Genomic DNA, 22,419 nt, shown 5'->3' with positions numbered 1-22,419 from the left:
GCATCTTTCCTTAGCTGACCTAATCTAAATTACGACTTTGCAAGTCTTTTTCTCTTTTCTCTGATGTTTGTGATCAAACCCGAAGCCTCTGCATATTATCCAGGTACTCTACCACTGAGCTGCAGCCCGACTTCAAGTCTATTTTATTGTTTTCTTTGAAACCTCCACATACTCCGGGCTGGTCCTAGACTCTTGACCTTCCTGCCTCAGCTTTGAAGCATGTGCCACCCTGCTTCAAATCTGTAGTTTGTGCTTGGTTTTTGAGCCAAGGTGTCACTACATAGCCTAGGCTGGCCTCAAATGAATGACCCTCCTGCCGCATCCTCCTGCAGCAGGGATTAGAGGATGTTCCACTATGTGTATTCCTTGTTTTGTTTCAAATGGTCCCAGGCCTTTCATTTTACATCTTTTTAAAAGAATAACATATTTTTATGAGCACTGATTGGTGTTTTACCTGCATATATGCCTCTGTGAGGGTGTCAGTTCCTCCAGAATGGAGTTACAGACAGCTGTAAGTTGCCATGTGGGTGCTAGGAATTGAACCTTGGTCCTCTGGAAGAGCAGCCAATGTTCTTAACCACTGAGCCATCTTTCCAGCCCCCTCATTTTAACATCTTACCATCAATTCTCCATTTATCCAGACTATCCTTATCTTCAGTGATGTTAAGTACAAAATTCCCCATTCTCTTAAAAACCATGTGTTTGTTGAAGTGAGGTTACTTTCCTCTCTGCCACAATTTCTGACAAATTTTCTATTTCTTCCTTCTTGTAGGTGGTTACATACAGTTGTTTAGAAATTCATAATATCTCATTAGATTCTCTTAAATATTTGTAGGCTACACAGTGATGGCACTCTTTTCTATAATTAATAAGCTTTGTTTTGTCAATTTATTGATTAATCTGAATAAAAGCTTATAAATTCAAAAAAAAAGAAAGAAATTGCCTTCATCAGATTGGTCTGTGAGGGAGTCATTTTCTTTCTTTCTTTCTTTCTTTTTTTTTTTTTTGGTTTTTCGAGACAGGGTTTCTCTGTGTAGCTTTGCGCCTTTCCTGGAACTCACTTGGTAGCCCAGGCTGGCCTCGAACTCACAGAGATCTGCCTGCCTCTGCCTCCCGAGTGCTGGGATTAAAGGCGTGCGCCACCACCGCCCGGCCGAGGGAGTCATTTTCTTGATTAATGATTGATGTATGAGCAAGCCATGAGGAGCAAGCCAGTTAGCAGCACTCCTCCATGGCCTCTGCTTCAACAATTCCTGCCTCCAGGTTCCTGCCTTGAGTTCCTGCTCTGGCTTCCCTCAGTGATGTACTATAAAGTATAAGCTGAAATAAATCCTTTCCTGCCCCAAGTTGGCATGGATCATTTATCACACCGTGTACACTTTGCAAACTAGGATACTACCCGCCCTACTCATCTTTACAAGAAGCTAGAACTATAATAGGTGCAGGCTACCATATCTGCTGTAATTTCATGAGCCATGATGGATTTGATCGACTTTAACCTAGGGCTGGGGTACTGGAGTGATTACAAAGGAGAAAGCATGATGAACATCAAATCAGCTCTCATGCGGATACAATGTGACCAACTCTTCGGATACAATGTGACCAACTCTTCGGGCTCCTGCTACCCTGCACTCTCAAACTGAACTAGAATAAATGCTTCCTTAAGCTGACTTTGTCACAGGCCTCAAAGGAACACAGCTACTGAAACCAGGAGAGGGGTATATTGCATTAATAGCTGGTATTTATGGAGTATGGTATATTTATTTATTTACTCATGCATTCATTCATTTATTTTTTAAAGATTTATTTTATATTCTGTCTGCATGTACACCTTTATGCCAGAAGAGGGCAGCAGATCCCACTAGGGATGTTGTAAACCACCATGTGGTTGTGGGGAATTGAACTCAGGACCTCTGGAAGACAGCAGCCAGTGCTCCTAAAATCTGAGGCATCTCTCCAGCCCCCGAGTATGGTATATTTAAAATATACAAGAGACTGCTCTGTTTTACATGCAGTATTTTACGCATTATCTTTACAGTTCCACAGTAAAAAAAAGAGACTGTGAGAAAGTTAAGTAACCTAGACAGTATCACACAGCTAGGGGGTAATGCCAAGACGGAAGCACAAGGCAACCTGTCTTCAGTCCACCTACTACACCACTATCTTCTATTGCTTTAGTTCTTGGTGTCTTTACTCTCTTCTTTATGCTTTTGTGCTTCTTCCAGGATCCACTAAGCTTTCTTGAGTGTGTTTTGGGAGAGGGGCCAGTAATGAGATGGCTCAGCAGGTAGAGGAACTTGAATTGGATCCCCAGATCTTCCTGGGTGGCCCGAGAGAACTGAGAGTTGTCATCTGGCCTCTACATGTATACTGTAGTACACAGGCCTATACTCATACACTGAATAAATAAACACAAATTAAGTAGAAGGAGATAGACATTTACTCAGTGACAAGTAGGGATACTAAGGTAAGTCCCTGCAACATGCCTTATTAGTGACGGAAACCTCACCATGATTTACAAGCCCTACAAAGTATCTTTTTCTGTGTCTTCTCATTCATCATCGGGGGGGGGGTAATATAGCAGCATCTCTTGGTTTTATTAATAGAAGTATCTATTTGGCTAAGGTAAATAAAACACTTACCTATAGAATTATTTTTTTCCCTCGCTCCAAAAGGAAAAGACTTAGAGTTGAGGTACGAGTTTACGTAGAAACGGCACATACCTATAAATCTCAGCACTGGGGAAGTAGAAGCATAAGGATCAGGAGTTCAAGGTCATACGATCATCTGTACTGACACAGAGTTTAAGCCAGCCTGAGACCCTGTCTCAAAAAAAGAAAAAGAAAAAGAAAAAGAAAAGCCTAAAAGGCAGAACAATTTTAAATGACGGTGGACTAAATTAAATCACCTTGAGTTCTTGAAGCTGATCTGGTTCATAAAGCTGGGTAGACACAGCCTGTGCAAGGAAGGTGTCAAGTTCATGGCGATGCAGGATTCGACCACCAGGCCACTGAACCATGTATCTAGAAACAAAAACATCAGTATTTGATCACAATTGCCATTCATGTCACATGCACTTCCTAAGAACCTAAAGTGGTGCCACGCATTTTGGCACACGCCTCTAATCCTATTACTTAGGAGAAAAAGGCAGAAAGATAGAGTTCCAGGCTAGCCCAGGCTTCATAGCAAGACACTATCAACAACAACAACAACAAGAAGGGCTGGAGATGTAGCTCCATAGTAAAGAGCTAGCTTAGTATGCACAAGGCACTGGAATCAATTTCCCAAACTGTAAAACAAACACACAAACATGCACACACAAAAACTCCACAACCTTATCAGGGACCACACTCTGAGCTAGTTTATAGTGATTCCTGAGTGGTAGAGGAGACAGGCATGAACAACATTGAACAGTGCAGTGTGTTATGAATCAAGAAAAAAAACTACGCAGGGTTCTTTGAGAACACAGGAGAGTTCAAACGGTCAAGGAAGTCACCCTGAAAAACTCAGCAGGAGCAGAGTTTCAAGGGAATCTGATAGTTATTGAGACATAAGGTAAGAATAGGATGCTCTAGGGTAGTCTGGAATATTATGGAGGCATGATTTGGCAAGATGCACCTGGCTTGTTATTGCTGAATGACAATGGGTGAAATCATAAAGTAGGTCACATCATAGTCTCCAAATAAGATTATGGAATGTGCATCTTTGTCCCCAAATTGTAGGAAGACATTTAAGGATTGTTAGCAGGAGTGTGATAATGACATGCATATCAGATGAGAGGTGACTGCATCTGTGGCCAAAGGCATTGTCAGTGGGAATGAAGTTCTCTGGGAATAAAGATAAGAGCTACCAGTGTATAAACCCACAAGGTTTGCTCATAGGAATTTCCGCCCACAGTGCTAGGGATGGAATCCAGGACTACATGTATGTTAGGTGAATGCTTTGTCACTTCTAATCCTTGGCCACAGGTTTAAGAACTCTGGCTTGTGAAGATGACTTGATGTCATGGTACCATTTTAAAAGCTAGGAAATGTAGGGCGAGGCATTGGTGGCACATCTTTAATCCCAGCACTTGGGAGGCAGTGGCAGGTGGATCTCTGTGTGTTCAAGGTCAGCCTGGTCTACAGAGCTAGTTCCAGGACAGCCAGGGCTTCATGGAGAAACCTAGTCTTGATAAAACCAACCAAACAAACAAAAATAAGGAGGGCTGGAGAGATGGCTCAGCAGTTAAGAGTACTGACCGCCCTTTCAGAGGACCCGGGTTCAATTCCCAGAACCCACATGACAATTCTCAGCTGTCTGTAATTCCAGTTCCAGAGGACCCAACACCTATGGCAAAATACCAATGTACATAAAATGTAAAAAAAAAATTAAAAAAAGGAAAAGGAATCTACTAATTAGGTACCTATTCATGAGTATTTGAATTGATTATCCACGGACTGAATGTGTCTTAAAGATACAGTGTTTTATAGATACTGAGAATGTAGAGACAGATAGAAAAAACCCTGCAAATATATCAGCCTAAAATATGCATTTAGCTCCTTGAAGGCCCACAAAACAATGAACAAGCATAACTTCTAAAGTTGTACAAGACTTTGGAAACTTGGCATTTAAAGCAAAGGGTGCCTGGACAACAGATGGGGTGTATTCCTGGGGACACTGGCCCAATTACTTTAGCCACAATCTGGCATGGCATCTAGAAACCTCTCTGAGCTACTGTCCTCCCATGGGCAAAAACCAAAACCAAACCAACCAACCAAACAGTATAAACAACCTTACCACCACTATTTTTGATTCAAGCTCAAAGTCTTATTCCTTTGAATTTTACACTGATTCTGGAGTAGCAGGGATGACAACAAATCCCGTGACTTCTTTGGCAACTCAGGATGTGGAGGCGGGAACTCTGCACCCCACAAAACTTCCTTTTGCCTAGAGCATTCTGTACTCTCTTTCCCACTCATACATTGTTCACTTGGGAAATTTATTCATATTTTATATTTTCTGATACTATATGATTTAGCACATAATTCAGAGCTTGTATCTTCCATAAAGTGTTCTTTTTACTAATATTTTTTGCCTTGAAGGCTATTTTCATAGTTTCTTGGTTTAGCTTTCCTGAAGCTTTTGTTTTTAAGCCTTTTATCCTAGTTTGTTGACCACTGTAAAGGAAAAAAAGGGAAGATAATGAACAACAAATGCATTCATACTGGGAGTTTCAAATGTCACCATCCAGCTAGGACATGAAAGGTACACATAAAAGACATTTAAAATTTACAGACTGTGTGATTAACAGAATGAAGTTTAAATGCTTTACTGATTTTCCACAAAGAATTTATTCAAATGTCTCTGTGAGTTACCAGAGGTCTAGGGCCTTTTATTTTCTTGATGATATTTGTTTAGAATTCTTCACTTATTGTAATTATAAAGTACATGGCATAGAGTGGGTATTTGTAAATATTTATTGGAAGAATAATGTATCAATTAGGTCATGATAAAACAAATGACAAACCAAAAGCAAATATATCCACAATGAAAACCTTAACTAAAACAAAGCTTCCAAAGTAGAATTCTTCGAATTACTTACATCTTGAATGTTGTAAGAGAAAAATGATCCGAAGGAGTCAAGTATGAGAAGTGAGCTCACAGAAAGGGCATGATGGTGCAGACTGTTCTGAGTGCTGACTAAATGGACTTGGAGAACCAGAGAGGGCTCTACAGAGGAAGAACTAACTTACTTTATTAGGGACCAGAGCTTTTTGCTTGGTATGATTTATATTCCAGTGTTAATCTGAAATCTCTATCTTACCTTAGTATAAAACACAGCACAGTAGGTGCTCAATAAATATTTGCTGGACTAATAAGTTACCATCAGCATAGGCTAACCTCCATTCTTGAATCAGTGCTGCTATTCAACTAGTGTTGAATAAATGTTGAGGTACAGTGTAGGGACTAATAAGTCAATGGTGTGCAAGGATCAGAAACAGGGTAGCAGAAAATAATAATTATCATTTGTTAAATCTACCAACATTTAGGGTGGTTCATCATGTGCCACTATATGATGTGCTATATGATGCCACTGAAGATTTTCTCTGGCGAAACCATCTCATGGAGGTTAGAGAGTTGGCTCAGTGGCAGCACTTACTGCTCTTGTGGAGGGCTTGGCCTTGGCTCCCAGCACCCACATGGTGGCTATCTGTGCTTCCAGTTCCCAATGATTCAACGCCCTCTTTTGGCCTTTGTGGGCACTGCATGCATGTGGGGCACAGACAGACATGCAGGCAAAACACCCAGACACAGAAAGTAGAATAAAAATTCACGAATATAAAAAATAATAAAACCTATATCATGATTCTATTTCCCAAGGAACTTTTTCATTTTCAGTGACAAGACAGCATCTTTTCTATAACATAATTTTAGACAATACATGCAAGTATTATATATTCTACTACAGTTTATAGAGTCAACTATAATTTATTCATATGTAGTGAATACCTGTGATATTGTGGACACATTGATAGGACCTTTATTTGTAGCGAATATAGTGACAAAGAATACATACTTTGGAAGCTAACATGAATGTAGAGCACTCAGCATTAGTACATAGCACAGTACGTAGTTCTTTCTTTTGGTAAAACTCTTTTTTAGATATTAAATTCTCATACATATATACAAAGACTTGTTACTAGCCTATTAATTTTGTGTTTGTTTGCCAAGCCAATACCATACTAACTTAAATAATTGATAGTCCTTCCTTTTATGCCACTTCTAATTTTTTTGAGCCAGGGTATCTCTGAGTAGCCCTGGCTGTCCTAGAATTCAACTGTAGATGAGGCTGGTCTCGAACTTGAAGATCTATCTGCCTGCCTGTGCCTACTGATTGCTGGGATTAAAGCTGTGTGCCATCACCACCTGGCACACCACTTCTACCTTTAATTTTCAGTAACATTAATGAATCTGTGCTGACTCCAAATTTTCAATTCATTCTAATTCAGAAAAATGTAAAAGGGTTGGTTGGGATGGAGTGGTAGAGCACTTGGGGAGAATGACATCCTTTTTATTTTGCTTTCCAAGACAGGGTTTCACTGTGTAATAGCCCTGGCTGTCCTGGAACTCACTATGTAGATCAGGCTGGCCTCGAACTCACAGAGATCCATCTGCCTCTGCCTCCCAGGTGCTGGGATTAAAGGCGTGCACCACCACCACCCGGCAAGAATGAGATCTTCATGATTAATATTTACAGTCCACAAAGTTTCCATCTACTTATGTCTTTTTGGCTTTTTCCAGGAACATTAAGCATAATAATTATTTGAAGTGCTGGAGTTTGAATCCAGGTCCTCACATGCATGCACTCTACAATTGACCAGCCCTCAGCATAATGATTTTAAGGTTGACTCATGATGTGGTCTGTTATCGGTAGTTTGACTTAATTGCTACATAATTTTCATTGATGGACATACCTCAGTACGTTTATCCACTTACCAGTTGATAGATAATTAGGTTCTTTGAGCTTTTTGGCTATTATGATTAATACTTCCATTAATATTCAAGTCTTTCTGTGGGCATATCTTTTCAGTGCTCTTGGAGCGACAGCTAGGAGTGAAATGAATGAGTCATCTGATATATACACATTTAATCTTTTGAGAAAATAATAAATTTGGGGGCTGGAGAGATGGCTCAGTGTTTAAGAATGTTTGCAGCTCTTTCAAAGGACCCAAGTTCAGATCCTAGCACCTACCTCAGGTAGCTCACAACCACCTGTAACTCCAGTTCCAGGATATGATGCCCTCTTCTGGCCTCACAGGGATCTGGACACACATGACATATACTCACACAGACACACAGACACACAGACACACAGACACACAGACACACAGACACACACACACACACACACAGACACACACACACACACACACACACACAAATACAAAATTTTGAAAAAAAAATCTTATGGAAAAAGAAAATGGCAAACCAGATGGAAATGTACCTCACTGGTAAAGCATTTCCTACTGTATGCAAAGCCATGCTTTTTTTTTTGTTTGTTTGATTTGTTTTAAAAAAACATCTAATTTAAACTAAGAAAATGGCAAAGTAGGCTCCAAAGTATCTATACCTCCTGCAGTTTTTCAATATTTTAAAAATATTTGTTATGCTCTTTTTAATTATAATCATTCTGAGTGAGTGAAGTAGTAGTACTGATTACTATCAGTTTTCTTCAACGAACTGCTGGCAGTCTTAGAGTAGTGAAGCAAGAAACAGAAACAAGAGAACTGTAAGTAGGGAAGGAAAAGTCAAGTTGTCCCTGTTCTCAGGGGTATGATCTCATACTTAAAAGATCCTAGAGAATCCATCAGATATGATCAACAATTTAAGCAAAGTGACAGAACCCAAAAATCAGCATTAAAAAAAAGTAGATTTTCTACACATTGGTGAAAAATTAACTTGCTGAGAAAACTACCATAAAATTTTTTAACTTAAAATAACCTCAAAAACAGAACAAAACTATAGCTAACATTAAATCTAACTGATCAGTGAATCTCAACTTTTCTAACACTGTGACCCTTTAATAGTTTCTCATGTTGTGGTGACTGTCAACAATAAAATTATTTTCATCGCTACTTCATAATTGTAGTTTTGCTACTGTTATGACTCATAATGTAAATATCTGATATGCAGGATATCTGATATGTGACCCCCAAAGAGGTCATGACCCACAGGTTGAGAACCACTGGGATGGACGAAAGGACTCTACAATGATAATTATAACACCCCAAAGAAAGATGACAAAAGACGTCCTTCCATGTTCATGGATGAGTTAATATTGTTAAAGTTGCCATACTAATGAAATTTATCTACAGATTCAATGCAATCCCCCATCCAAATACCAAGACTTTTTTTTAAAACAGAACTAGAAAATAATCCTCAAAATCATATGGAAGCAGAAAAGACCCCAAATACAAAAAAAGTACTTCTAAAGTTATAATGCCCAATTTCAAATTATACTACAAAGCCATAGTTGATGGCAAAAATCATGGTGTTGGCACAAAACAGGCATGTATAACAGAAGGCTGCAAAGAGAGGAGTATATGTAGACCTCAAATCCTCAGAGATTTGGTTCTTGGCCAAGGTGACAAGAACATACACTGGAAGCCAGAGTCATTTTAGCAAATGGTACTTAGGAAACTAGGCAACCCCATGCAGAAGCCTGAAACTGGCTCACTCTTCTTTTACATAAAATTCGAATCAAAATGGATCAAAGGTCTTAACATAAAACTCAAAGTTCCCAACTACACGTGGAAAACAGAGATGTTGGCACAAGGAACAATTTTGTGACTAGGAAGCCAACAGCTCAGTGAAACAGCAAGTACAGATGTTAGGCTTGCATCCAATCCCAAAGTTCTGCATAGCAAGGGGAGGATAGAATGTGCATGCTCATATTCATCGCAACAATTTCACAGATCAAGTTCGAATCAGTTTAGGTGCCGATCAATGGATGGGCAAATAAAATGTGCTATTTATACAGTGTAGTTATGAGTCAGCCTCAAAGAACAAAATTATGTCATTTTCAGGAAAACTGATGAAACTAGAGGTTATAATATAAAACTACTGGGCCTGGTATTTACCTTATGGGTAGATTTTAATTAGTAATTTGAGTCCTTGTTATATACTTGGTCAGATTTTACATTTCTTCTTGGGTTACTTTAAGTAATTTGTCAATTTTATCTCTCACTTAATTTGTTGGCATATTACTCCTCACACTTTTTTTATTGTGTAGCATTTAACATTATTCTTTTTATATCCTTATTTGATTTGTAGCTAGTGCAGACTTGGTAGATTCCTTCTTTCGGAGTTTATCTTTGGGTTTATCCAGTGTGCAGTGCTGGGGAGATTCGGGACTTCATACATGCCAGGTAACTGTATTAGTGCTGATGTCCACCCTTGCTCTGCTGCTTCTGATGGATGGCTCTTAACTACCATGAGCTCTCCTCCTCCTTCCTCAGCTTCCCACACAGCCAGGAACAGCAATGTGTAGAGTTTCAGTTTCGGCTTTTATCTAGTGTCATATACAAGATTAAGTAATTGGTTTGAGGTTTCCCTTTATATTAAAAGCACACACAGCTCTATATTTATCAGCACTGTTTTAGGCATGCCTTATAAATTATTGCGTCGCCATTTGGTTCTTACTCATCTTTGTCTTCTAATTTCCTTTGTGGTTTCTTCTTTGACTCATTATGTAGGATGTGCAGTTCGATTTTCACACACTTGTGATTTTTTTCAAACTTCATTTCATGAATTATTTCTAATTTGTGGTTGTTACAGATAATATTTTGAATAATTGTAATCCTTTCACACTCATCATGTCTTGCTCTGCGATCTACCATACTGTTTACTATGTAGACTGCCCCATGTACATATGAAAAGGATGTATACTCTGTAGTGTTGGGTGGAGTATTCTATAGATGACTGCAGGAATGGCTTATTGGATAGTTCAGAACTTTTGTTTCAATTTCTGCAGTTGTTCTTGATCCATTTCTGAAAATGAGATACTGCAATCTGTATTTAAATATCTTATGTGTGAACTGGGAACTGAACTCAGAGCCATACGGCATGCTAAGCATGCACACTATGGGGTAGCTACAACCCAGTCCAATTAATATTATTAAACTGTCCATTTATAGTTTCCTTTTTCTTTTTGTTGTTGTTTTCCTAGACAGGGTTTCTCTGTGTAGTCCTGGCTATCCTGCTCGGTAGACCAGGCTAGCCTCAAACTCAGAGATCCTCCTGCCTCTGCCTCCCATGTGCTGGGATTAAAGGCATGCACCACCACTGCCCATTTTTTATATTATCTTTGTTTATGTGTGTGTATATGTGTGAGTGTATGCCACATGGGTGTAGTTGTCCTCAGAGGCCAGAAGAGGGTGCTGAATCCCCTGGAGCTGAAGTTACAGGTGGATATAAGACTCAGGATCTCTGGAAGAGCAGCCAGTGCTCTTAATTGCTGAGCCATCTCTCTAGCCCCATGTCTACTTCGAATCCAGATGTACTCTGAGCTGTCATGTGGGTGCTGGAACTCAAACCCGGCTTCTCTAGAAATGCTGCCAGTGAACCAAACTGCTGAGTCATCTCTCCAGTCCTCGACTGCACTTTATAATCCAAAGTGTGCCTCTCCTAAATAGCATATAGTTGGATTTTGTTTTCTTACTTAATATGAAAATTTCTGCATTTTGGTTGGATTTTTCATTTAAATTCAAATATAATGTTATTATTGATATGGCAATTGAGTATATTATACAGTACATTATATCATCATTTCTACCCCTCCCTCTCTCATAACTTCTCCTGTGTCCCCTCCTACTCCCTCTAAATTATTAACCTCTTCTTTAATTATTATTGTCACACACATATGTGTTTAGGGATGACCATTTGGAATTGGATAACCTATGGGGGTTTACTCCTGATTTTCCCTCCCTCGGCACCCACTGATAGCCTGCAGCTCTTCATCTAGGGTGGGGGGCTCGTGAGATTTCTCCCATCAACGTTGGCACGCTAACTGGTGTTGTCATCATCTAGGTCTTGTTTAGGTGACTGTGCTGCTGAGATTCCATGGGTGCAACTTCCCTGTTACATATAGAAGATACTATCTGATAGCAGGCCTCCTGTTCTGGCTCTTACAATCTTTCCGCCCCTTCTTCTGTAATGCTCCCTGAGCCCTTAGCTGTAGTACTTGGGCTGTAGATATGGCAGTGGAATGGGCACCCCATGGTCGGTGGTTTTGGCCTTTTGATCATTTGTGGATTTCTGTAATGGTCTCTGACTGCTGCAAAAAGTAGCTTCTTTGATGAGGGGTGAGAGCTACATGTACCTGTGGATACAAAGATCAGTATTAAAATGAGTTTTCTAGAAATGTTAGTTGTAGCTTGCCTTTTACAAACCAAATTTTCACTCAATCTTTAACCAAGTTAATAATACGCTTTGAGATCAAATAGAACTATGTATTCATTCTGCTTATATACTGTGTACTCAGCCTGATTACAATTAACTGAACTTTAAGAAAAACAGTGTATCACTCTTATTATGTTTTAGACTCCTCAATGTACCAAGTTCCCTATTTCTCTTTTGTTACTCATTCTGCTCCCAACTCAGAACAATGTATGTTTGTGTAAGATGTGGTGGCTATGACTAAGATCATTTGCTGGGAATCACAAGGTATTGAGAGAAACACCACCCCACCAAAAAAAAATGTTGAAAACAACATGTGGGGATAGATCAACAATATCTGTTAGAGCTTTTTGTGTTGTTCCGAGTCAACAGGGACAGCACAACAATTTCCTCCCTTGTGAGATTCCTACAAAAAATTAAGACAAATACCTGCTGTGCTGTTCAATAATAGAGAGGACAACCTTTGTTTAAGAGGTCAGATCGAGAGAGGTCAGAACTCTTCAGAACAAGTCAGGCCCACTTTGGGTAAATGACACCAAGAGTTAGTTTCTCTTCTTTCACTTTATACAGGTATTCAGAATGTCCTCACCAGCCACAGGTAGTTGGCTAGAGTTATAGTACCAGGCATTAATTTTCTTATATTTAGTGGGCCTTAAGTCCAATTAGGTGGCCATTGGCTATCCACACGATACAAGTGCCACTATTTCATCCTTGGGCCTATCTTGCTGTGTTAGTCCTCTTTGTGATTCATAGACTTTACACTAGTGGAGGGCTGTTGATTGCTTTTTCCCCCTTGGTAGCTTGCATAGCACCTTCTGATACTATGAGAGCTAGTCCTCAGGGAGGAGGATTCCAGGGTATTTCCAGCTCAACTCCTCCAAGGCTTGAGTCCAAATCATGGGTGGCATTGTATTAGTCAGGGTTCTCTAGAGCAGTTGTTCTCAACCTGGGGGTTGTGACCCCCCCAAGGGTTGAATGACCCTTTCACAGGGGTCACCTAAGACCATCAGAAAACATAGATATTTACATCATGATTTATAACAGTAGCAAAATTACAGTTATGGAGTTGCAACAAAAATAATTTTTTGTTTGTTTTTCAAGACAGGGTTTCTGGGTAGCCTTGGCTGTCCTGGAACTTGCTCTGTAGACCAGGCTGGTTTTAAACTCACAGAGATCTGCCTGCCTCTGCTTCTCAAGTGCTAACAAAAGTAATTTTATGGTTGGGGGGGTCACTACAACATGAGGAACTGTAACTCTTTAAGAGTTACAGCATTAAAAAGGTTGAGAACCACTACTCTAGAGGAATAGAGCCTATAAAGTGAATATATATGCAGACATATATGTATATAAGATTTATTAGAATGGCTTACAGGCTGTGCTCAAGCTAGTCCAACAATGGCTGTCTACAACAGAAGGTCCAAGAATCCAGTAGTTGTTCAGCCCATGAGGCTGGATGTTTCATCTGGTCTTCAGTATACATCTGAATCTCAAAGAAGTAGGCTCTAATGCCAGTGAAGAAATGGACTTGCTAGCAAGGCGATAGCAAACAGGCAGAGAGTTTCCTGTGTCCATTTTGTTTGTTTGTTTTTATTTTTGTTTTTCAAGACAGGGTTCCTCTCTGTAGCCTTGGCTGTCCTGGAACTCACTCCGTAGACCAGGTTGGCCTTGAACGCACAGAGATCTGGCTGCCTCTGTCTCCTGAATGCTGGGATTAAAGGCATGAGCCACCACTGTCTGGCTCCTGTGTCCTTTAAATAAACAGCCAGCAGAAAGTGTGGGCCAGAATAAAGGTGTGTCTTCCCACCCCAAAAGATCCAGATTAGAAGTGGGTCTTCCCACTTTAAATGATTTAAGAAAAAAAAATCCCTCACAGGTGTGTCCAACCATTTGGGTTTTAGTTCATTCCAAATGGAGTCAAGCTGACAACCCAAACCAGCCATCATAGGCATCTTCAGCAAAAGGTCTTACCTTCCAGTTGTGGGAGACAGCCAACAGCAACAGTAATAGCTTATGTTATTTGGGGAGTGTCTTGAACTCCCCTGCTCAACAACTTGAAGGGAGGTTCCTCATGCCTGGCTCTGTTGATTTTGGTTAGATTGTCTACGGCTCGGGTATTCACATATACTTATACAGTGCATATAATACATATGTACTTTTAAGTAAACTTCAAATAATGTTTTCCTATCATTTTTAGGTAAAAATTTTGTGTTAGTTTCTCTAGAGTTTATATACACCTGAACTTATCTGTACCTATTTCAGATATATACTAACTTCATTCCAAAAAATTTTATTCCTGTATAGCTCTATTTCTTCCTTTTTGTTTGTAGTATTTTTGCTATATGAACTATTACATCTATATAAAGCCAACACCACACCATCAAATATTATTAACATATGATCCCATGTTCTACAGTTCATTTATTTATTTACTGATGTACTGATTTATTTAATGTGTATGGGTGCCCACAGACCAGAAGAGAGCATCGGATCCCCTGGAACTGGAGTTACAGATGGTTGTGAGCCACTATGTGGGTGCTGCGAAGCAAACCCGAGTCCTCTGGAAGAGTAATCAGTGCTCTTAACTGCTAGCCATCTCTCTCGCTTCCATAATCCTACATTTCTTAGAAAAAAAAAGGAGAGAAAGGAATGTAGCTGTTGTATTATCCTAATTGCTTTTGGTTCCCTGCATTTCTCATTGTGGGGACCCTTTGCTGTCGTTTTCTTATTCCAAATATTCCTTTGTACTGCCCACTTTCTTTTTGCTGATACTTTCTACATGTGATATGCTCAACAACATGGTTAGATACATACTTGTGTGCAATAGCTTTTAAAACGAGAAAAAAGAACACATGCAATTATATTATTTGCAAATTGGAAGAAAATGTGAAAATGTGGGTATTTCCTGTTTTTCATGTTGAGTTGAATGAGTGTTTGTTGTTAATTTTGTTTTGGACTTTTGAGAAAAGGTCTGCTTTCCAACTTACTATGAAGCTAAGGGTGATCCCGAACTCCTTCCTCAACTTGTCAAGTGCAGCAGTTATATTCATGTGCCTTGCTTCCAACCCACAACACTTTTGTATTTTTTCCAAGGTAGATCTGCTAGCAGCATTCTCTGAGTCTTCTTTTATCTTGAATATCTTTTTTTTTTTTTTTTTGGTTTTTTCGAGACAGGGTTTCTCTGTGTAGCTTTGCACCTTTCTTGGAACTCGCTCTGTAGACCAGGCTGGCCTTGAACTCACAGAGATCCGCCTGGCTCTGCCTCCCGAGTGCTGGGATTAAAGGCGTGCGCCACCACCGCCCGGCCAAATATCTTTATTCTGTCTTCATTTCCAAACAGTTTATAATTGACAATGTTTTATTTTAGCATACTGAATGTTGTCCTTGGCCTCCACTGTTTCTGATATGAGTCTTAGCTTGTGGTCCCACTGTATGATGGGCTGAACTCTTTTCTTCTTGTACTCAAGCACTTGTCATTCTCATTTTAATTGTGTGTCAGATGTTGTTCTCTGTGTTCATGCTATTTCAAGTTCATTGAGCTTCTTGGACATATAAAGTTGTGTTTTTCATCAAATTTGGGAAATTCAGCATTTTTCCCTCCGTTTTTTCGTGACAAGGTTTCTCTATGTAGTCCTGGCTGTCCTGGAACTCACTCTGTAGACCAGGCTGGCCTTGAACTCAGAGATCTGCCTGTCTCTGCCTCCCGATTGCTGGGATTATAGGTGTGTGCCTCTGTCGCTCAGCTCATTCAGCCATTTTCTTTCTCTCTTCTGTTCTCTTTCTCCTCTTCTGGTATGATCATTATGTGTACGCTAATTTCTCAAGGTCTCTCTGCTCACACAATCTTAACTGATTTATTTTCAAATTTGTTGTTTCTTTTCGTTGGTAGCACATAGCTACTGTGGATCTTCTCTAGTAAATGTTATTTCACTTATCACACTTTCATGCTATAAGCAAACATCTGAGAGAACCCATTTAAAAGAAGAAAAATATTTATTTTGCTCATAGTTTAGGTGATAAGGGGATGGTAAAGCAGCTCACATGATGACAGAGAGTCAGGGGCAGAACAGAAACACAAAGGGGCCAAGGGAAGGCATCCCTACCCACCCAAGGATTTACTTCCTTACCCAGGCCTCATCTGCCACAGCTCTCCCAACTCTCAATGGAATACTCATTCTGAATCTGTCAGTGTATTAACCACATGAAGGGCAGAGCCTTCAGGAACTAAATGTCTCTGGTCATGTCCTCACATTTACTAATCTCCTAGGTGTTTCTCAGTTTTATCAAGTTGATGATTGAGATTAACCAGCACAGTGAGGTAGGTTATCATGCCTTCATTTAACTTCGCAAGCATGGCTTTATTCAGGTGTGTTTTTTGTCCAATGGTGGAGTTTAAACTTGGGCCTTTGTGTTTGCTAAGCAAGTATACCACTGCAGAACGATATCCCCAGCTCTTCATTTAGTTCTCTGAAAATATTTAGACTGCTTTTAAGTGTTTAGTCTCCTTTAAAAGCCTGAATTATTTACTGTTTGCTACATACTTGTGTTTCTTAGCATGGCTTTAGGAGATCTGTAGATGGGTCAGGGATGGTCAACATTATTAGTCAGTTGTTCTCTTGTTTAGTTAGTGAAGTCCATTTTACATGCAGAATGCAGCATTTGAGTCTTTGTTTTTACCATAACTTGACTATCTGTCACTCATGGTAAACAAAAGTCACTAACTGGTTAAAGAATGTGCTTAAGTCTTTCCAGCCAGTTAGATTTTTACCTTTTACCACTGAATACATTTCAGGAGTAAGATTTGTATCAGGGTTTAAGGAGGTTACACACTTCAGCCCCATATTCAGCAAGGGACAAGTTGCTTGCAGTCTCTTTCAGATCACATCTAAGAGGGCCTGGCCTTGAAGAGTCACACAGACTAAAAGGATACATTTGATTTTAGTTTTAAATTTAGATTCTTAGGAGTTATCCTCAGGCTCTGTTTGGCCAGAGGTGGTATTTCAGGCCTTTGTGCCACAGAAGCATGTTTCATTCACTGATGGATCTGAGTGTATGACTTGTGTCTGAGTGAGTGTGTGGGTCTTTAGTGAAGGACTTGAAGTTTGCCCTGTGTCTTTTCCTGATCTAGCAAAGACTCACTATTTTCCTGTTCTCAAGTTGTCTGTGGTTCCAGAAAGACAAGAAAAGGCTGATTCTTTCCATGGTTCTAGTTATAAAACTTCTGGATCTTCTGTCACTTTTTTATATCATTTAGCCACCAGCCTCCTAACTACTTATTATTAAGATCCCCATTGCTTTCCACATACTTGTAGGCACAAAGTTCTCCATGTCTTGTTCTAAAAAACATCAGTTTCCACCCCCCACCTTTCTTACTTAGGGTTATTATTGCTGTGATCAAACACCATGACCAAAGCAACTTGGGGAGGAGGACAGGGTTTGTTTGGCTTACATTTCCACGTCACTGTTCATCATTGAAGGAAGTCAGGACAGGAACTCAAACAGGGCAGGAACCTGGAGGGAGGAGCTGATGCAGAGGCCATGGAGGGGCACTGCTTAATAGATTGCTTGACACACCTTGCTCAGCCTGCTTTCTTATAGCACCCAGGACCACCAGTCCAAGGATGGCACCACCCACAATAGGCTGGAACCTCCCCCCATCCATCACTAATTCAGAAAATGCCTTATAGCTGGATCTTATGGAGGCATTTTCCTCAATCGACATTCCCGCCTTTCAGATAACTCTAGCTTGTGGCAAGTTGACATAAAACGAGTCAGCATACACACACCCTTAATGGGTTGCCCTGCCCCAGCAAAGATCTCTGACTGTTTTACTAGGACTAGGGATGTTTTTCCCAGTATGGTATGTACTACTTCTGCTCTATAGGTGGGCATTGAAGATGGGGATACAGTGGTGTTGGCAGCCTTGATCTTTGCAGCTTACCCCTCCCACTGTGAAAACTTCTTCCAACATATGCGCTGCTAAGGGGACAATTGGAGCCTCAATTATCATCAATTGGCTTCCCTTGGATTAGAGCAGCGGTTCTCAACCTGTGGGTCTCACACCCTTCACACGGGTCATATATCAGATATCATGCATATCAGATATTTGTATTATGATTCATAACAGTAACAAAATTACAGTTATGAAGTAGCAACGAAAATAATTTAATGGTTGGGGGGTCACCACAACATGAGGAACTGTATTAAAGGGTCGCAGCATTGGGAAGGTTGAGAACCACCGGATTATAGTTTCTGCCTTGTTACGAGTGGGGTTGGGGTCAATAATCCTCTTGGGCACACTTACCTGGACACAGGGATGGGATTGATGACAAATGGCAGCCTTCCCTTTCCAGGGTAAAATAACAGCCCAAGAATAGGAGCTGGGAGAAGGAATCCCTGTCTTCTCGGCTATTCCTGCTTGAAATAGACCCACTTTAATAGAGGTGAGGGTAAGGGAGGGATCTTGACTCAAATTTATAGACTACTGATGCCTTGAGCAGATTGAGACTTTCTTTCTTGCTGAAAGCTACATGTCTACTTCCATAGAAAAACTATTGTCTTTATAGAATTCTGTTCCACTTCCTTCACCTTCACTACTGTTCAGATTTACATACTTCAATTTTACTCAAGTAAAACAAGAATCACTTAACTTGCTCAACAACTAAATATTTCACATTATTAAGTTAATAGCATTTAAGTGGATTTGCTGAGCTTTTCATTGTATCTCAAAACAATAACTCAACTTTCCTGCATGTTATTTCCCTCTTCTTTTATGCATTTGATTAACTATGTAATAAGAGTCTCTTCTCCCACATCTAGCAACATAAATGTATATAAATGTAATTTATAGAATCAGTCACTAGATTCATTGTCTCTATTTCATGTTCAACTATCCCTGTTATATAGCATTTCAATAATAACCAGATATTTTGTTGAACTGACACTTACCAGCATCGATTTTAAAATTCACATGTTTTAAGAACATACTGAAAATGCTAGTTTAAATGGTAAGCAACACTGGGCCCAACTATAGTCACACTGTGTTAAGAGAGAGGCTTGCACTGCTATATGCTTCAATCAACACAGCTTCCACTGGGCAGAGGCACAACCTGAAAAGCAGCAGCAGTAGCAGGAAGACCATTTCTAAAGTACTGTTTGTAGGTTTCACCAATAGGACCAAGGTCATCTCTGTCAGCTAGTCAGTCATCTGAACTTCATGAGTGAAGTCACTGTTCGAAGCTTTCACAATACTCCTCATGTCTGCAAGAATTTCCTTGGTTTCTTCTATTATCCTTCTTCTACCCACCTGGCAGAACCTGTTCACCTCAAGAGCCCATGTCTAGCTATCCCCAAGAACTATCGCAGCTTGACTGTGAGAATAAATGGCTCCTGGGGCCTTCTATGGTGTTAATCACTTTTCTGATCAAGTAAAAATGCAACTAATCCTCTGCTTCCATGAGCCCCTCTAGAAGAAAAAAAACCCTATGCCAACCCCAAAGATCTTCTTTTAGTAGATTCTATTTTTACAAAAATTCTAAAATATTCTGAATTTATAGTGTGTGTATGCACATATGTATGGGCATATGTGTGTGCCACTGTGCATGTGTGGAAGTCAGAGAGTCAGCTTGTGCGAGTCAGCTCTTTCTTTCCACCATGTGGTCTTGAGTTTAAACTGAGGTTATCAAGTTTGCTGGCAGATGCCTTTATCTGTGGAGCTACCTTGTTGGCCTTGGTAGATTTCAGGGCATAAATGTTTTTCTATTTGTGGTATGTCATACAACATACAGCAGAAACATTAAATGATGTTTTATTTTCTAGTTTTCACTAGGTAAGTTGACAATTTTCAGATTTATTTATTTTCTGTATATGCATGTTTTGCATGTATGTCTGTGTACCATGTGTATGCCTACTGCCTGTGGAGGCCAGAAGAGGGTGTTGGATCCCCTGGAACTGGAGTTACAGATGGTTGTGGGCTATCATGTGGACTTTGGGCAACCGTTTAGATTTGGATAAACTTTTGCTAGAAAGGATAGGGTATTAATGCATGCCTCTCCATATTCAACAGGGCTAGATTCTACTTCAAAGGTCTGACAGGTTTTCAGTATCCCTCCTCAGTGTGACTATTTTATATACAAAAGCATATCTTTCCTAAAAAAGTCTTTCCTAAAAGATTATTTTTCTAGGACTAAGAACTTTACGAACATATATTAGTCATAATTTCTCCAGTATTACTATATTTCCATGAGAGGCATCTTTTAACTATAATTGGCTAAAGTAATTGAGAAGTACAGATTCCTGATATTCAAGAAGGCTATAGTTCAATGTTCATACAGAGTTTACTTGATGCTGGTAAGCAATGTCATGTTTATGTTTAATCTTCATTTAAAGTTAATTTTTAAAAATTTTCAACCAGATTCTATATTAATTGTTCGAAGTACATTCTTATTTTTAATTGTGTGTGTGTGTGTGTGTGTGTGTGTGTGTGTGTGTGTGTGTGCGCATACGCACATGTGAATATGTGTGAGGTCAGAGAACAACTTGCAGGAGTTAATTCTCACCTTCCACCATGTGGGTCCCAGGGGTCAAGATCCATTTGTAAGGCTTGATGACAAGGACTTTTATCCACTGAGCCATCTCACTAGCCCCAAACCACATTAAAATATTTTGTCCTCTTAACAAACAGGAATTGGTAGTCAGAAAAATGGGAGTTTAAACCCTCTAACTACTGTGTCTTGCTATATCATTACTCTCGGTTGCTGATCCCCGTTTCCTCATTTATGAGTCAATATATGTACTATTATTATAAGGATTAGAAACATCAACCACAATAAAGGAAATAGAATAGTACCTGTTCTTGATGATTTGATAGACTTTGGGGGTACTGATTAATATAGGGCAATTTGGCCTTCAGATACTGTCTTTAAGAAATGCAATCTTTCTAGTTTTTTTCTTTAAGTTGGGGCAGTATGCTACCATTTGTCACTGCTATTACTAGAGCTGTCTGTAAAAGTATCTGTCTTGTTTACTGTGATAATTAATCTCATTTGTCAATTTGATAAGATCTAGAATCACCATGGAGATGGGGTTATTTTAATTAGGTAAATTGAGTTGGGAAGAATTACCCACTATGGGTGGCACTATTGCCTGAGCTGGGATCCTGTACTGTAGAAATGGGAGAAAGATACCGGAGCATCAGCTTTGTGTTGCTGTTTCTAGACAATGGATACAATGTGATTAACTGCTTCAAGATCTGACTGCTTTGAATTCCCTACCATGGATGGACTGTATGTTTGAACTGTGAATTTAAATGAACTCTTTCTCCCTTAAGTTTCTTTTATCAGAGTACTTTAACACAGCAAATTGGAAAAGAAATGACATTTACCTTACTATTGGTGCTTCATGATCTGTGTGTACTAGAAAATCTGCTGACTAAATTGTCAGAAACGTGTTTAAGACTAAACAGGTTGAACAGGAGGCTGAGGGTTTCTCTTCAGAAATCCATAGGCCTTAGTAAAATATCTGAACAGTCTTTGTGTTAGATACTGTAGCTCCTGGACACATAAACAGGACAAGCAAATGAATGGGAAAATGAGCTATTACTATAGTATTAGAACAAAGGTCAAATGGGCTGGCTCCTAGGATAAAGGCACGTGACACCAAACTTCACAGCCTGAGTTGCATCTCCAGGACAACAGGATGAAAGGAGAGAACCAATTTTTACAAGTCGCCTTGACCTCTACATGTGAATTGTGGCAAATGAACACCCCAGATACATGGATATACATATATAATAAGAGAAATAAATGTAATGAAAGGAAACAAAATGTCTACTTTCAGAGCTAATATTGGACAACTTTTAATGATTTATTTATTATTATTTTATGTGGATTACATTGGTATTTTTACTTATGTCTGTGTGAGGGTGTCAGATCCCCTGGAAATCGAGTTACAGACAGCTGGGAGCTGCCATGTGGGTTCTGGGAATTGAACTCAGGACCTCTGGAAGAGCAGCCAGTGCTCTTAACTACTGAGCCATCTCTCCAGCCCTCTCTATATGGGAAAATTGTTAATCTGTGGCCCAGGAACATTTTAGTGATGAGAAAGATTAAATCTGCATCTATTATTCTTTTTAGGAAAAAAATCTCATGGGTCATCAATCTGATTTTCAAGGTAGTTAGACAACCAATACAATATATTGAGCATTTATTATGCAGGAGTGACCTTGCCTGCATTATTTAAATGCTCAAATGGTTCTGAAAAGAATTATTATGCTAACTTACAGTGAAAAAAAAAAACCCAAATGTTCAGAAAGGCTAAAGTGAGTTATCAAAGATCAAAAGGGTCCAAACGAGAATCTAAACAAAGGCTGAGTGTGGTGGCCCAGAATTGTAATCCTAATTATAGGATTAGCCTTAAGCCAGGTTGAAGGCTATCCTGGACTACATAGTAAAAGTCTGTATCAAAAACCAAAATAGGTCAGCA

General features: G+C 39.6%; 1 protein-coding gene across 8 annotated transcripts in view; it reads right to left on the bottom strand.

Moving 5' to 3' along the window:
- Fam120c (family with sequence similarity 120 member C) overlaps positions 1–22,419 on the bottom strand; it is a 131,513-nt gene that overhangs the window by 19,343 nt on the left and 89,751 nt on the right. For 3 of the 8 annotated variants that reach the window (XR_013048041.1, XM_006993977.4, XM_015987493.3), the window contains one exon: positions 2,909–3,023. Coding sequence is in view for 7 of the 8 variants with exons in the window: in XM_006993977.4 (XP_006994039.1) it covers positions 2,909–3,023 (115 nt within the window). In the remaining variant the exon portion in view is untranslated. Of the gene's footprint in view, positions 1–2,908; positions 3,024–11,028; positions 11,864–17,281; positions 17,462–18,241; positions 18,355–22,419 lie in introns of those variants that run through there. The other 5 variants (XM_076561951.1, XM_015987486.3, XM_076561949.1 and 2 more) reach the window with 5 other exon arrangements.

Source organism: Peromyscus maniculatus, chromosome X (assembly GCF_049852395.1).
Source record: "Peromyscus maniculatus bairdii isolate BWxNUB_F1_BW_parent chromosome X, HU_Pman_BW_mat_3.1, whole genome shotgun sequence".
NCBI classification, from domain to species: domain Eukaryota; kingdom Metazoa; phylum Chordata; class Mammalia; order Rodentia; family Cricetidae; genus Peromyscus; species Peromyscus maniculatus.
The sequence above is the reverse complement of the archived record's forward strand: the minus strand, read 5'-3'. Positions and strand labels throughout refer to the sequence as shown.